The sequence below is a fragment of the Mustela erminea genome, chromosome 10 (assembly GCF_009829155.1).
Source record: "Mustela erminea isolate mMusErm1 chromosome 10, mMusErm1.Pri, whole genome shotgun sequence".
Taxonomy (NCBI): Eukaryota; Metazoa; Chordata; class Mammalia; order Carnivora; family Mustelidae; genus Mustela; species Mustela erminea.
Window position 1 is genome coordinate 61,709,229 of NC_045623.1, and position 15,571 is coordinate 61,724,799.

The 15,571-nt window shown below is 43.4% G+C and overlaps 1 protein-coding gene across 15 annotated transcripts in view; it reads right to left on the bottom strand.

Moving 5' to 3' along the window:
- FGGY (FGGY carbohydrate kinase domain containing) overlaps window positions 1–15,571 on the bottom strand; it is a 520,049-nt gene that overhangs the window by 169,129 nt on the left and 335,349 nt on the right. For all 15 annotated transcript variants that reach the window (XR_004276097.1, XR_004276096.1, XM_032301938.1 and 12 more), the window contains one exon: window positions 7,984–8,087. Coding sequence is in view for 13 of the 15 variants with exons in the window: in XM_032301938.1 (XP_032157829.1) it covers window positions 7,984–8,087 (104 nt within the window). In the remaining 2 variants the exon portion in view is untranslated. The remainder of the gene's footprint in view (window positions 1–7,983; window positions 8,088–15,571) is intronic.

The window sequence follows — 15,571 nt, forward strand, 5'->3', positions numbered from 1 at the left end:
TATGGTTTTTTAAATGATAATGAAGTAATTTTTCTTTAGCGATTTAATTTATTTCTTTGTCAGAGAGGGAGCAGAAGCAAGGAGAGATATAGGCAGAAGGAGAAGCAGGCTCCCCACTGAGCAAGGAGCACAATGCAGAACTCGATCCCAGGACCCTGGGATCATGACCTGAGGTGAAGTCAATGCTTAACCAACTGAGCCACCTGGGAGTCCCAATGATGAAATAATTTTAATAGATGTGTTTAGAATAGGGCCTGAAATACAGTAAGCACTATAGAAGTGACTGCAGATAACTACAATTTTTACTTTGTATTTTTTTTTTTGGTCTTCTTTTCTGTTTTTTTTTTTTTTTCCAACAAGCTTTGTCGAGGTGTAATTAGCATGCGCCAAGCTGCATATATTGAAAGTGTCTGATGTGATAAGTTTTGACATCGCATACACCAGTGAAGACATTACCATAATCAAGGTAAACATCTCCACCAACCCCCAAAGTTTTCTTGTGCCATTTGTGTTCTGCCTATTCTCCTGGCTGCCACTGTGCCTGCTCTCCCACCGAAGAGAACCAATGATCTGCTTTCTGTCATTATACGTTAGTCTGCATTACTTAGAATTTTAAATAAATGGCATCACAAAGTCTGTACTTCTGGGGAGTTTGGTTTTTATCAGCATACTTATGTTGAGATCAATGCATGCCGTATCTTATATGAACAGCTCATTCCCTTTTATTGCCTAGTAGTAAAGCTTTATAATGGACATCCCAACAGCGTATTCCTCTAGTTACCGTCAAAAGGCATTTGGGCTGTTTCCGGGGGGTGGGGGGTGAGGTTGGCTATCACAAATAAAGCAGCCGTGAGCATCTCTGTACAAGTCTAGGAACGGACATAAGCTTTCGTGAGTGGGATGGCTGGATCACATGGTGGGTGTACGTTAATTCCGGCAGAAACTGCTCAACTCTTTTCCAAGGTGGTTGTGCCATTTCACATCCCCAAAAGCAGCGTGTAAGTTACAGTCCCCAAATCCTCACCCCGAGGTTGGCCATTCTGGTAAGCGTATACGCCACTGTGGTGTGGGGTTGCCTTTTCCTCGTGACAAGTGATGATGGTTACCATCTTCTCAGGTGCTTGTCATCCAAATCTTTTCTTTGGTGAGAGCTCTGTACCAATATTTGCCCATATTTTCATTGAGCTTGTTCTCCCTCTCCTCTGCACCTTTGGGAGAAGCTACTTAACTAAAAGGAAGAGCGAGGACTCTGAGGTCAGTCCCCTAGATGGCTTGAACATGGTATGATCCACCGAACTATTGTTTGCCTCAGTCTTCTCACTTAGGAAATGAAGACAGTAATGGTGGCTATCTCACAGAACTGTTGATTACCTTACATAAAGGATCCAGCACAGTCTGGGTACACTATAGGTACCTGATAGATGATAGCAGCTAACGCCATTGTCTTTCTCCTCATAATGACTGAGGCTGGGCCAGAGATGTTCAATGACCTCTGTCCAGCACAGTGTAGAACTTCCCTAGCCTCACATGCCAGGAGAAGCACTGCCCTGAGCTTCCTGAGCTCAGTACTGGTCACTGAACCACATCAACCCTTCCCTTGACAAACTGATACCTAGCATGTAATCTATTTTCAATAGATGTGGTTATGAGGTCCTGGGACAGCCTCCACATGGAATGCTGGTGAATGAAGAGGGAGCGGGGCACTTCATGCACAGAACCCTAACAGGGGTCCTATTTGTACCAGGTGAACCCCCTTCCCTGTCCACCTTTCTCAATGACCTCTGCCAACGCCACCTGCTAAAGAGACTAAGATAGAGAAACTGGTCCTTGTGCCTACTCGCTTCTTAGCAGTGACACCTGCGAACAGAACGTCTCTGTTCAAGGCCTGTGGCTGTTCTGCCCACCCATGGTGCCCTCCTGATGGGCTTTTACATAACCATATCCCATCCAGACCACAGAAGTCACCTCCATGATGTTGTAGACACAGAAAAGAAAAAAAAAAGTGCAGAGTGAGGACAGGGCATGTGACCTGAAACTGGGCTGGCAGGAAGTGTCCCAGTGGGATCAGGGGAACATTATATCCTATAGGAAAACTTTTCTACTCAAGACTTTGGGCAGGCCCTTCTCCCTATTCCTACCACACTACAGTCATGCATGGACCATAGCGATCTCCATCTAGGCTGAAGTTGTCTCCTTCTTGTTTCTTTCTCAATGAAGGCAGGCATGCCATATCCATCATAATGATCTTAGTACCCTTACCACTTAGCCAGGCAAGTACAAGAAAATGCTTCCGTCATGAGCAAATTATTTAATGAATGATTTAAAAATAAACTTTTCATTTTAGAACAGTTTTAGGTTACAGAAGACTTATAAAAATATACAGAGTCCCCATATACCCCACACCCAGATTCCTCTACCATTAATACCCCACAGAAGGTATAAATATCACAATTACAGATAATATTGATATATTATTACTAAATGCCTTACTTTATTTAAATTTGCTGAGTTTTCACCCATGTCCTTTTTCTGTTCTAGGACCTGACCCAGGACCGCATATTGCATTTAACTGTTACAACTGTTTAGGCTCCTCTTGGAGGTGATGGTTCTTGGGACTTCCCTTATTTTTTTGATGACCTCCCCAGTTTAGAGGAGTAGGGGTCAGGTGTTTCATAGAAATTCCCTCAACTTGGATTTGCTGATTTTTTTCTTAGGATCACACTGTGGTTATGGGTTTTGAGGAGGATGATAAAGTGCCATTCTCATTAAATCATATCAATAGTACATATTATCAACATGGCTTATCACCATTGATGTTGACCTTCACCATCTGGCAGAGGTAGCATTTGTCAGACCTCTCCACTGTAAAATTATATGCCCCCCTCCTTTTTATACTGTCCACTTTGAAAGAAAGTCACTAAGTACCGCTCACCCTTAAGGAGTGGGAAATTATATTCCACCTTATTGATGGGGAAGTATCTACAGAAATTATTTGGAATTCTTCTGCAGGAGACATCTTTCTTATTCATTTAGTCATTTATATGTATCACTATGGACTCATGACATTTGTGTCATACTTTAGGTTATTATCCAATACCACTTTATTTTGCTGCCCACATTGTTCCAGTCTTGGTCACTGGGACCACCTTCAGTTGGCTCCAGCAAATAACAACTCAATACGGGTTATTATGGCAGTAAACCAGGTAAAAAACATTTGTCTTTTAGGACAATGGCTGGCATATGGTACAGATTAAAACAGTACAAATAATCCTTATTTTTACTGTTAATAATAGAAGAAATGGTAAGATAAGAATTGATATGTGTGTGTACCTACATATGCACGTATGCTTACACACGTACACACATATGCACAAAGTATAGAATACATGGTAGGATTACATGTGATCTATAACGAACTTAGAATTATAATCAGTTATATATAATTATAATCAATTATATAGGATTGTTTTGAGGGGTGACTCTATTTCACAAGTGGATACAAATTATTAGGATTTGGAAGCTAGACTGGAGTCAATTGTGACACTGGTGGGCCCCCAGTCCACCGAACCTGCTGGCATTCCCATCCTCATAGAGTTCCATATTGACTCAGGCTTGGCTAATGTGACATTAGCAAGAATGATGTAGGTAGAGGCTTATTCAGGGCCTGTACAGTGGGGCTTGTCCTCTTGGAACATTCCCTGGAATTCAGCTGCCATGTGTAGGGAAGCCCATAGAAGGGTACTTAATGTGGAGAGGACCCTGCAGGATAAGAGATGAATGTGCGTGTTCCAGCTCCCACCACACTGCCGGCTCGATGCACCTGAAGGAGTGACCTCATCTCGTTGAGCCCCATCAACCCAGAGCATTTCCTCACTTTTTTGGTAGTACTAGATGCCCCAGGCTTAGCTCATCCATTTCCTGTTCCAGTCCTAGAATCAACCACTTCTCCAAGGAGTCCAAGCTCTTTTTATTGGAGAAATGCATTAGAAATCAAGATCTGGGTATCGGCGTGCTTGGAACAACTAGCTGCTGGGGTATCCTAGTTTCGAGCTCCTCTCAACTGTCAGAGCTAGGAAATAGAAGTATGTTTACTAACACACAGACATGTGTAGATATATATACACGCATCTATAGATATCTACAGATACTTGCATACTTTATATATATATGTAGATATATGTATCTACAGATATTTGTATATACTGATATATGAATCTATGTATAAACTAGATGAAGCTGAACATGACTTCACTCTGATGCCTCTAATTCAAATCTATTACCAAATGGATCATTCTGGCCTTCACAAATCATTTTTTAATAACAGCACTGTATTTGGTCTTTTATGCTGGGCATAGTGATGAACTGTTTGTAAAGATCACCCCACTTAATCCTCGAAACATCTTTAAGGGTAAATATTACCGCCCACACTGAACAGATGAGAACACTGAGGGAGTGGAAGAAGGAGTATCTGACCTAAAGGAAGTAAGTGGTGGGGCTCGCATAGGAGCCTACGTCCTTGAGATCGACAGAGGACCACCATCCCCACATTCATCTGAGTCCTTGCAAAAACCGCAATTCTGAGTGATTTACGATGCAGACATAATTCCCAGCCCTCAACAGCCAGTGTTCTGTTCACATCTTATCTCTTCAATACTTCTTTCACTTCCCAGGGTCCTCTCCTCATCTGACATGCTAACCACAACACAAATTGCCAAGTTACAACCTGACTTGACGACCCCAGGGAAGGGGTGTTGGAGCTATGGCAAGGATCAGCTCCATCTGACCCCAGGACTTTTTAACCTCGGGCTAACCCCTGCTGTGTGTTATGTTGGGTTTGGGGGACTTGCTAGTAATTAACTCTGAGCAAGCAGCTCTGCTTTCATGGAGTTAAAAAAAGAACAAGCATTCTTTTTCTCTTGCTAATTAAATCACCTAAAGGAAGATAAATGTACAGCCCACACCTGTATCTTACAAAATATCAAAGGCCTGATTAGTCTAAGTCTTACGTTCAACCTCAAGCTTTTTTTCCAGATTCCTGGAAGTAATAGGGACCAGGAGGTAAGGAACTTCTAAGTATTTATTAGTATTTGCTTACTTGGACATTCATTCATTCATATGTAGAAAGAGGCAATCTGGATCAGGCACAAAATATTCTTGGGAATTTTGACTCAATCAAGATACCGAATCAGAAACATCAGTGAACAGACAGGAAGAAACAGAATCCTTTAGACCAGGTTGAACACCACTTTTTGAAAAGCCCAGAGTCCCCTCTGGTCCCTGTGTTCTGTTTGGTGAATTTTTCCTGACAGTTGGTGGGTTTTTTTTGCCAGAACCACAACAAAGGGGGTCCTTGAGTTTCCCTGGGAGTGTTTCCTTAGACCTGCACCTCTCCTAGACCTCACAAAGGTGTTATTGTTGCTGGCTCACTGGGCGCCCGGCACCTGAGCAAGATCAAAGGCATTTTCTGATGCTGGCATGACCACAGTCTCGCCCTCGCCACATAACATTAAAGCTGATGATTAATCCCGTTGGCCCAGAAGGTCCCTTCCCACTCCCAAGTACAAAGCTGGATGGGGGTGGGGACTTTATTTCCAGCACAACACGACCATAATAAACCGGCATTTTATGGCCCTAATTCATTGCAACCAACTGCAGCTGCCCATCAAACTCGTTAAAGCACCAACAGTTGCTTCATGTGACCCTTATATATCACTAGGAGAACTTACTAAGAATCTCCACCATTTCTGAGTGTCTGCTCTAGACTAGATACATACGTGCACAGTTCACACTAACCAGCAACACCAGCCCCGATGGGATGGAGGAAGGATGTGAGATTTGGAGAAGTAGCTCACCTCTCCGGTCACAAGCTCAAAAAGTGCATGAGCAGGGGTTCACCCAGCATCTGGAGAGCTCTGAAGCCCAGGCCAGCTCCATGTCTTTGAGGGAGGGACCATGGGGCACAGCACTGTGAGAGGCACTGAGTGGGATCTGAGTGCTGGGTCTGAGTGCTCTGCTCCAGCTTAACAGCTTGTGACCCAGGGAACATTTCTGAATTTTTCTATGCCTTAGCTGCCTAATTGGCAAAATGGATCCTGTAGGAAAAGGGAGTAGCAATCCCATTAAGAGACAAGGAGAACGAGGAGTGGGGACATGACAGAGTCCCTCACTTTCGTTTGGATTTGCGTCTGTTCAGAAGTCTGAACTGAGTGTAGTTAAAATGTCTGAAATTCAGATTTCACAGGAGGAACCAGGTTAGATGCGTCCCTGTGAAAATGGGAGTGATTTTAAATAGGTTTCAGTCGGGGTTCAGTGAAGAAAAGCTAGGCGGTGCAGACTCATGTCCACAGAGGTGAGGGCAGGCTGCCCGGCCTCAGGGTACCTCCTGGGCGAGGCGGCCTGAGGCCTCTGCAGACCTCTCCCTTCAGGGACAGCTGGGCCCTACAACAGGGCGGCTGAGGGGATTTTAAAAACTCAATTAAAAAAGTTTCACTTAAGACCTTGTCCATAGAAACAAACAAAAGGAAAACATTTTTTGTTTTGTTTTGTTTTTTGGGCTTTCTTTTGGTGGGGGGAAGGGGCAGGATCAAGGGAATCTATGACCTTAGAATCCAACATAAATGTCCCCTCAGGAAGGTGTCCCTAACCCTGGACCCTTCCCAGGCAGAGTCAGTCCCTGCGTCCTTTCTGCCTGACAGCACCAGCCCAACTCTTCAAGAGCTACCTTCACACTCAGAACACCAGGAGCTGTGTACTTGGACTCTCCACATTTTGTAGAGAAGGAATCTGAACCCCAAAGGGCTAAGTGCCTTGCTGGGGGCCCCATTCTTAGTACGCAGAGGAAGTACAATTGGAAACCAATGCGGCTGGATCTACCATGAAATGGGAAGCAGTGGACATTGTGTGGCGCATGGTAGGTGCTCAGGATCCCGGGTTCCATGTGCACGGATATTCTGGGGCCTTGTACTGGTAATGCCAGCTAGGATGATGCCTCATCGATAGGAGGACTTCTGTCACCCTTATGTCCCCAAGGTTTAGCACAGCTCCAGACACAAGAAGGGAGAGGAGTAAATACGTACTCAACCAGAATATTTAATGGTAAAAAAGGCTCACTGGTCCCTACTGCTATTCACCATAGTTTGACATGGCACCTGATTCCCTCCATGGTCACAGAGATTCTGCCCTGTACTGGGTCCACGCTCATCCTCGCCCACCTTCCCCCTCTTCCTTCCCCCGCCTGCCTCCTCCTCCTCCCCCTCTCTCCCTCTGTTTTACCCATCTGGGAAAATTCCAAGGAGTCGTCCATCTAAGTTTAACAGAGTAATGACTTTTAAATAAAAATATGGTAGAAATGGGTACTTATCGAAATGGAATGCTTTCAGACTCATGCATTTAAAGGAGATATAAATTTTAGGGCAGGCACTAAATTTTAACTGCAGTCTTGGAGAACGCCTTTCCACTAATTCATGGAGGAAAATTAACAAAGTGAAAATTGCTTATCAGTGTTCTTTTGAAGTCATGATATGCAGCCCAATTCTATAGATCATCAGGGCGCTTCCAGGGAGATGGATTTATATTGATTTGGAGAGAACTCAGCGGCCAAGGAAAACAGACACCCCTTTGCAGAGAAGACTCAGCAACCCATTAGGGACAGATCAGCCTGGGAGCAAGGCGTTGCCACCCTTGGATCCAATTTCAGCCCTCACGCCTGAGCTTTCTGACCAGGGAGATGTCAAAGACAGACTCAGACCTCTACACTTTTTAAGAATCTGGCCCCTGAACAAAGATACAGCAAATTTAAGCACAGCTTTTGGGAGACGGGCTGGGCTTCTGGCTACATAGAGCAGGTGGGCAGCAGGAGGGGAAGGAACTGACAGGCAAAGGGGCCAGCAAGTCACGTCTCCTCTTAGGCTGCCCCCCTCCCCCCACATCCCGCTCCCCACCCACCTGCCGGTGGTCGCCCCGCCCTCTACCCAGCAGACTCACCCCCATGTGACAAGAAGATGTTCCACAGATGACAGCCAGCCGTGACGTCACTGGCTGTCCCTCACAGGCAAGGCCATACCCTCTCACATCTGCTCCAATCACTCCTGTGAGAAAGCAAAACAAAACAAACCCCTCTTTAAAAAAATAATAAAATAAATCATGAGAAAAGAACACTAAGAACAAGCATACAACAACACTCCTTTATATAGCCAAACACAGAGAGAGCGTTCCTGTGTAGGCCAGCGTGGGGAACCTAGGAAACATGTGATGTCCGTGCTTTGTCTGGTCCATGTACAGCATCTAACTGTTGTAGGAATCCTAGTCACTGTCATTAGAATAATCAAAGCCGTCAGGAAATACCAGGCACTATGCTGAACATTTATGTGGAGGACCTCCTTTTATATTAACCCTGTCAAGTCTGTCTTGTCAATGCCACACCCATAGGTGGAGAAACTATACAGCACGTGTCAGGAAGTGGGAGCTGCAGACATGCCAACATTCCTCACTACAACACAGGCAGGGGTGCAGTGTGCTGGGGCAGGGCAGAGACTGGGCTCTGGGTGACCTCCCCAGCTCCACCCAGCACCAGCCTTGACCCCACTCTCCACTGTCTTTTCCACTTCAAGGCCTTTGTACTTGTTCTTCCTTCCATCTGAAATGCCATTCCCCAACCTCTTTGCCAGTCTATTCCTATTTATTCCTTACTCAAATGTTACTTCCTCAGGCGGCTTCCCTGGTCCTCCAGGAAAGATGGGAGTCTCCCTGTTCAGTATTCAAACACACCCTTGAACTTCCCTAGCACACAAGGCAGTGTTTTGTTTTGTTTTTTAAATTTAAACTCAAGTAGTGTATATATATTTGTTATATATGTATATATATATATCTATATATATATATATGGCCAATATATAGCACATCATTAGTCTCAGATGTAGTGTCCAATAATTCATCAGTTGTGTATAACACCCAGTGCTCATCGTATCACATGTCCTCCTTAATGCCTGCCACCCCATTACCCATCCCCTTCCCAGCTACTCTCCAGCGACTCTCAGTTTGTTTCCTATAGTGAAGAGTTCTCTCATAGTCTTCTATGGAGAAATACCTGTTCATGTCTTCTGCCCATTTCTTGACTGGATTACTTGTTTTTTGGGTGTTGAGTTTGTTAGGTTCTTTGTAAATCATGAACACTACCCATTTATCTGATATGTCATTTGCAAATATCTTCTCCCATTCCATAGGTTGCCTTTCTGTTTCTTTGTTTCCTTTGCTGTGCAGAAACTTTTTATTTTGATGAAGTCCTAAAAGTTCACTTTTTGCTTTTGTTTCCCTTGCCTTTGGAGATGTGTCTACCAAGAAGTTGCTGTAGCTGAGGCTGGAGAGGTTGCTGCCTGTGTTCTCAAGGATTTTGATGGATTCCTGTCTCACATTTAGGTCTTTCAACCATTTTGAGTTTATCTTCGTATATGATATAAGGAAATGGTCAAGTTTCATTCAGCAACATGTGGCTCTCCAATTTTTTTGGGTGCACCATTTATTGATGAGACTAGACTTTTTCCATTGGATATTCTTTCCTGCTTTGTTGAAGATTCATTGACCATACAGTTAAGAGTCCATTTCCGGGTTCTGTATTCTATGTGTGATCTATGCGATCTACGTGTCTGTTTTTATGACAATACCATACTGTCTTGATAATTACAGCTTTGTAATATGGCTTGAAGTCTTGGATTGTGATGCTACCAGGTTTGGTTTTCTTTTTTTAACATTCCTCTGGCTATTCAGGGTCTTTTCTGATTCCATAAGAATTTTAGGATTATTTGTTCCAGTTCTCTGAAAAGTGTCGATGGTATTTTGATAGGGACTGCACTGAATGTGCACATTGCTCTGGGTAGCATAGACATTTTAATAATATTTATTCTTCCAAACCATGAGCATGGAATGTTTTTCCATTTCTTTGCGTCTTCCTTAATTTCTTAAGTGTTCTGTAGTTTTTAGAGTTCAGATCTTTTGGCACTTTGGTTAGATTTATTCCTAGTTATCTTAGTGGTTTTTGATGCAACTGTAAATGGAATTGATTCCTTAATTTATTTCTTCTGTCTCATTGTTACTGTATAGAATTCCAACTGATTTCTGTGCATTGATTTTATATCCTGTCACATTACTAAATTCTTATATGAGTTCTGGAGTTTGGGAGTGAAGTATTTTAGGGTATTCCATACTGAGTATCACATTATCTGTGAAGAATAAGAGTTTGACTTCTTTGCCAATTTGGATGCCTTTCTTTTTGTTGTCTGATTGCTGAAGCTAGGAGTTCCAGTACTATGCTGAATAACAGTAGTGAGAGTGGGCATCCCTGTCATGTTCCTGACCTCAGGGGAAAGCTCTCAGTTTTTCCCCATTGAGAATGATATTTGCTGTGGGCTTTTCATAGATGGCTTTTATGACACTGAGGTTATGTGCCCTCTATGCCTACACTGTGGAGAGTTTCAATCAAGAAAGGATGTTGTATTTTGTCAAAAGCTTTTTCTACAACAATTGAGAAGATCATATGGTTCTTGTCTTTTTAAAAATTTTTTATTAATGTGGTGCATCACATTGATTAACTGATTTGTAACCACCCTGGAAGCCCAGGAAAAAATTCCACTTGGTCATGGTGAATAATCCTTTTAATGCACTGTTGGAGCCTACTGGCTAGTGTCTTGGTGAGAATTTTGGCATCTGTGCTCATCAGGGATATTGATCTATAATTCTCCTTCATAGTGGGATCTTTGTCTCGTTTTGGTCAAGGTAATAATGGCCTCATGGAACAAGTTTAGAAGTTTTCCTTCCCTTTCTGTTTTTTGAAACAGCTTCAGAAGAATAGGTATTAAACACTGGTGGTTTTAAAAGCCTACATTGCCTGCCTCTTCTATAATAAAAGCTTCTGGAAGCTGGCACTTTCTTATCCACATGCTGAGAAGCCCAGCCCCTACATAGATGCTGGTGCAGAGCAGGAGACAAAAGTACCAATGCGTGGGAATGTAAGGATAAGGAAGACAACTCCCTGTCCTAGGAGTATTCCCAGTCTGGTGAGAGGAAAGAGAACCCTAAAGGTATGGGGGTTCAGTATGGGGAGTCAGGATAGGATGGAAACGTGGAGACCATAGGAGCAGCCTAGCTCAACCAGCAGGGGTCAGGGAGGTTTCCCCAGAAGGTGTGTCTACACTGTTCTGCAGGAATTGGCTAGGGGAAAGGCAGGGTGGGGGTGCCTCCTCAGGCCTTAAATCCCCAGATATTGACAGTATTGGCTGCTCAGCAAGCAGGCCTTTCCAGAAAGCAGGATCTCAAGGGCCAATGAGAGGCTCTCACATTCCAACAACTTTCTAGGTTTTTCCAAGGCTTTTTCCAAATTCTACCTTCCTAAGCACAGCCACTTAAAAACCTGGGCCATTGTTCAGAGGCCCAGCAGCAGGGGGAGGTAAGACTCTTTTAAACTTCCTGTGGTGATTATCACCGCAATGAGGTCCCAGCAACCGGGTGACTGAGGTCTGAGACTGAGCCCGTAAAAGTCCTGGGCCTACGGGCTTTCATCAGGTCCCGTGCTCTGCTCAGCACTGTGGGATCCTGCAGACTGCAGTTCAACATCGGCCGGGAGATCTGAAGGCTGTAGGAAGTAGAGAGCCAGAGTGTGTCTCCTTCTCCTGTATGACTTCAGTTCTGCTGACAGGGCCACATGGCTCTGATATCTGCTGACACCTTTGGACTCTGGTAATGTCCTCCTTCTTTTGTCACTCTGGCCTGGGGTAGTAGCAGCTTCCATTTTGCTGATCGCTGGCTAGCTTCACAAGGATGTAGCCCGCCCTGGCGACTTCATTATTTGGGTCATCAATTTTCTGTACTAAATTTCCTGTTTTTTAAATACTTAGTTTATATTTTTCTAGGTGGACCCAGAGTGATACAGCTCCTCATCCAGGGCGCAAAGGGTTTTGCACAGAAAGAAACCCTAGATCTGAGCTAGTATTAACTGAGCTAGTATTAACGCACTCTCTCCATACCTACCTCATTTTATTCTTAAAACCACTGAATGTGACTGGTACTGTTATCATCCTCATTTCAGAGAAGAGGAAACTGAAGCTTACAAATGAGGGGTAACTTAACCACGTTTACATAGCTCACAAGAAGCAGGATTAGCATTCATATCCAGGTAGGTTCGTTCCTAGGTTGTTTTCCAAGATAAAAACCCAATAACCGGGTGGCTGATATTATCTGTAGATCTCAAAATACTAGGGTCTTAAAGATACTGATCCTGAGATCCCTGACAGAAGAGGGGTCAGCCACTGGTGGTCCACAGTGTTATAAATAAGTTCTGGGAATTCCTGATGATGGCCTATACTTACTGACTCTACATATATAAAGCACAGGCAAAGCATATCTCACAGGGTTTCAAATGGGAAAGTGAGAAAAAAATAAGTCTATAGTACTATTTCCTTGTTTCTTCTCCAGTAGTTTCATTGTTGGTACATCTAGGCTTGGAATCTGAAAACTAGGGCATTGTAATTGGAGAAGAGTAGAATTTGGAGACAGGAAGATCAGCTATAAAATGAAGACAACAGCAGTATCATATGGTCACTGGGATACTAAGGAGATTTCAAAAATAAAAGTTTGAGTAATGGTAGCTATGTCTCCATTGCTACTATCACAACGACCCTCACCACTAGCACCATCATCAGCACCAACAACCACTCAATGATTTCCTAAGAGACAACTGTATTCTTTCTTCCCTCCTAGCAAATATATCAGACATCTAAGATAGGCTGAGTGCTGTGCTGAGCTCTTTAAATATTATCTCATTTAATTTCCACAATGCCTACATTCTTTCCCTCCCTCAACAGATGCAGAAGGAAAGGTTCAGAATATTCAAGTGACAAGCCCAAGAACATGATGCAGATAGGAGTGTCGGGACTGGACGTTGTCCTGTCTGATTCCAAAGCCCATGTTCCTTCTACACTCCTTCACTTTTTGATGTTATATTGCCTCATGTGAGGGAAACACATTTGTAAATATCGGCACACCACAGAACACTGGTAAGAGCCATGGGTTGAGAGTTAGAAAAGCTGAGTTTAGTCCCAATTGTGCCACACTACAACAAGGTCTGAGTCATTCCTCCACATCCACAATGTATATGTGAAGTCGCAAATGGGGATCCTTTCTCTGCTCTTTTCGACATACAACACACGGTGCTTCTTCAAAAAACCAAGTAAAGTGTCTCCTTTTCTAAAAACAGGAAGGCGGAAAAATGCTTCCCCAAATCTTACACTCTCAAGCTCTGAGATGTTGATCACCTCAGGCCAGGCTCACCTCACATGGGCAAGAGGCAGGTCACGCCCAATTCCCTCAGGAGAAGCCCTCTAACCCTGCTTCATGTCCAACCCAGTCCCCAGCAGGGCAGAGCCGACGCCTGCTCTGAGGCCACAGGAAGCGGAGAGCTGATGGATCTCATCTCGTTTTTCCTTCAGACACACAGAGCTTGGAGGGGCCTTCCCTGAGAAAAGAGGCCCAAAGCAGGGAAAGCAACCAGGCGCAGGAGGAGCTTTCTCGTTTCTGAATAAATACACTGCACAATCCAGAGAGAACTCAGGCTGCACGTGTACATCAGGAAACAATTCACAAGACGAGATTTTGACAAGCGCAGCCCTCAACGCTGCTGGGGCCCTTCATGGGACTGTAAAGTGTCAGTTTATTCAGCATTCTGCAGAAAGTTATTTAAAGGGCAAAATTAGCAGCTGAAGAAATAGGGAGGCCAAAGAAGTGAGACATTCAATCTTATTTTTCCTGAAACTTGCACAATGCTCGGCTGATGGTAGTTGCTCAATAAATTTTTGTTGAATGAGAAAAAAAAAAACAAAACCCAGCAGGAAAACAAGCTTAAGGGTCACTGAATCAATGCAAGCCTTCTTATTTAACGATCCCTACCCCTCCACATACACAGAACACAGTTTGTACCAAGGAACAGTTTTATAATGAAATTAAAAAGAAAAGAATTAAAACTTCACGTATAGCTCTCCCATTTTCCATTATAAGCTGTCTCCCTCCCTCTCCCCTATCTACCAACCATCCATCCATCCTTCCATCCATTTTCTGAACATCTACTACATTTATGTAAAAGAAAATGGAAACTTTGCAAATATTATGATTAAGAAAGCCACACTGCTTTGAAAACTTTAAAGGATTTTATATGGAAGAAAATCATCTCAAGTTCTAGCCTTTGTGTTATAATTATCTCGTACTTTGTAAAGTACCTTATAGCTTGCAAAGCATCCTCAAACACTGTGCCCTTCATTTAGCTTTTAGAAAATCCCATGATATGTTATTTTCTCTCTAGGTCATAGTCAAAGAAAATTTCAGAGACATGAAGTAAGTCAGTCAAATTTATTAAGCTACTTAGAGGCAGAGGTAAGGACTCAAACTAGGATTTTCTAAGTCTGTAGATTTTGTGTTTTTTTGGGGGGCGGAGGGTTGGTTTTCATTCTGGTTTTCCCCTATGTTGGAAAATAAAAAGGTCTGCTACAGATGTGTTGGCATCTTGAAAAAAATTCCCTTGAAATAACAGTCTCAGACACATTTTCTGAAGAGAAAAACAAGGGTTTTTGAACACTACATAAGACTCTATCATCTTTTGATCATGGATTTGGCCATTTGGAGGGAAGAATAGATTGATAATTCTATCAATCTATTGATAAGAGAATTCTATCAAATGAGTTGTTCTACTATGACCCTATCAGCCTCACCGGGGAGGAGGCTTTCTGGAAACCATCAGCCTCACGTTTATAAGGCCTGCACCAGCAACAGTCAGCTCCTGGAAGGGTTAGAAACGTCTTGAAAACGTTTCACTCTGCAGAGGACAAAACACTAGTCTCTGCACAAGAAAACATGGCACTCTATTCTTCTAACACTCTTTCAGGCTATCCGGAATAGAACATACGAGGTCAACATTACAGTGCTGTGCTTAAAGACATGGGCTCATTCGTTGTGTGCCCTTAATCACATTTCTTCGTCTTTGTTTCCATTTCCACATCTGTACAATTTGAATAATGGTATCTTCCTCTAGGACTGCTACAGGGATTAGATGTGTGAATATATGTAAAGTGCTGTCCAACAGAGGGACAATGCTCTGAAATGATGGAAATGTTCTAGATCTGCACAGTCCGATACAGTAGTCACCAGGCCCACACGGCAACTGAGCACCCAAAACACCCTCAGTGCAACTGAGGGACTGATGCTTCTCTCTCGTTCAGCTTTGCTGAAACAGCCACGTGTGACCCACGGACGCATCCAGCGCAGGGCAGAGCGCGCCCAGCATATATGAACATCTGACTGTCTTTGTTACTGAAGTTATTGTTGTCCTCAGACTGCGAGACTTGACTGTCACTTATATGCCCTTGGGCAAATGCCTTGATCTCAAAGAACCTCAGGACCTCAATCTGAAGATTCTGGAATACCAACACTTACCTAACATTGCTGTGGGAATTAAGTGAGATGCATATGGAACATACCAGTACTTAATAAATGAAAACCCTTAAATCCAGGACCTATGGAAGTGCTTGGCACAACT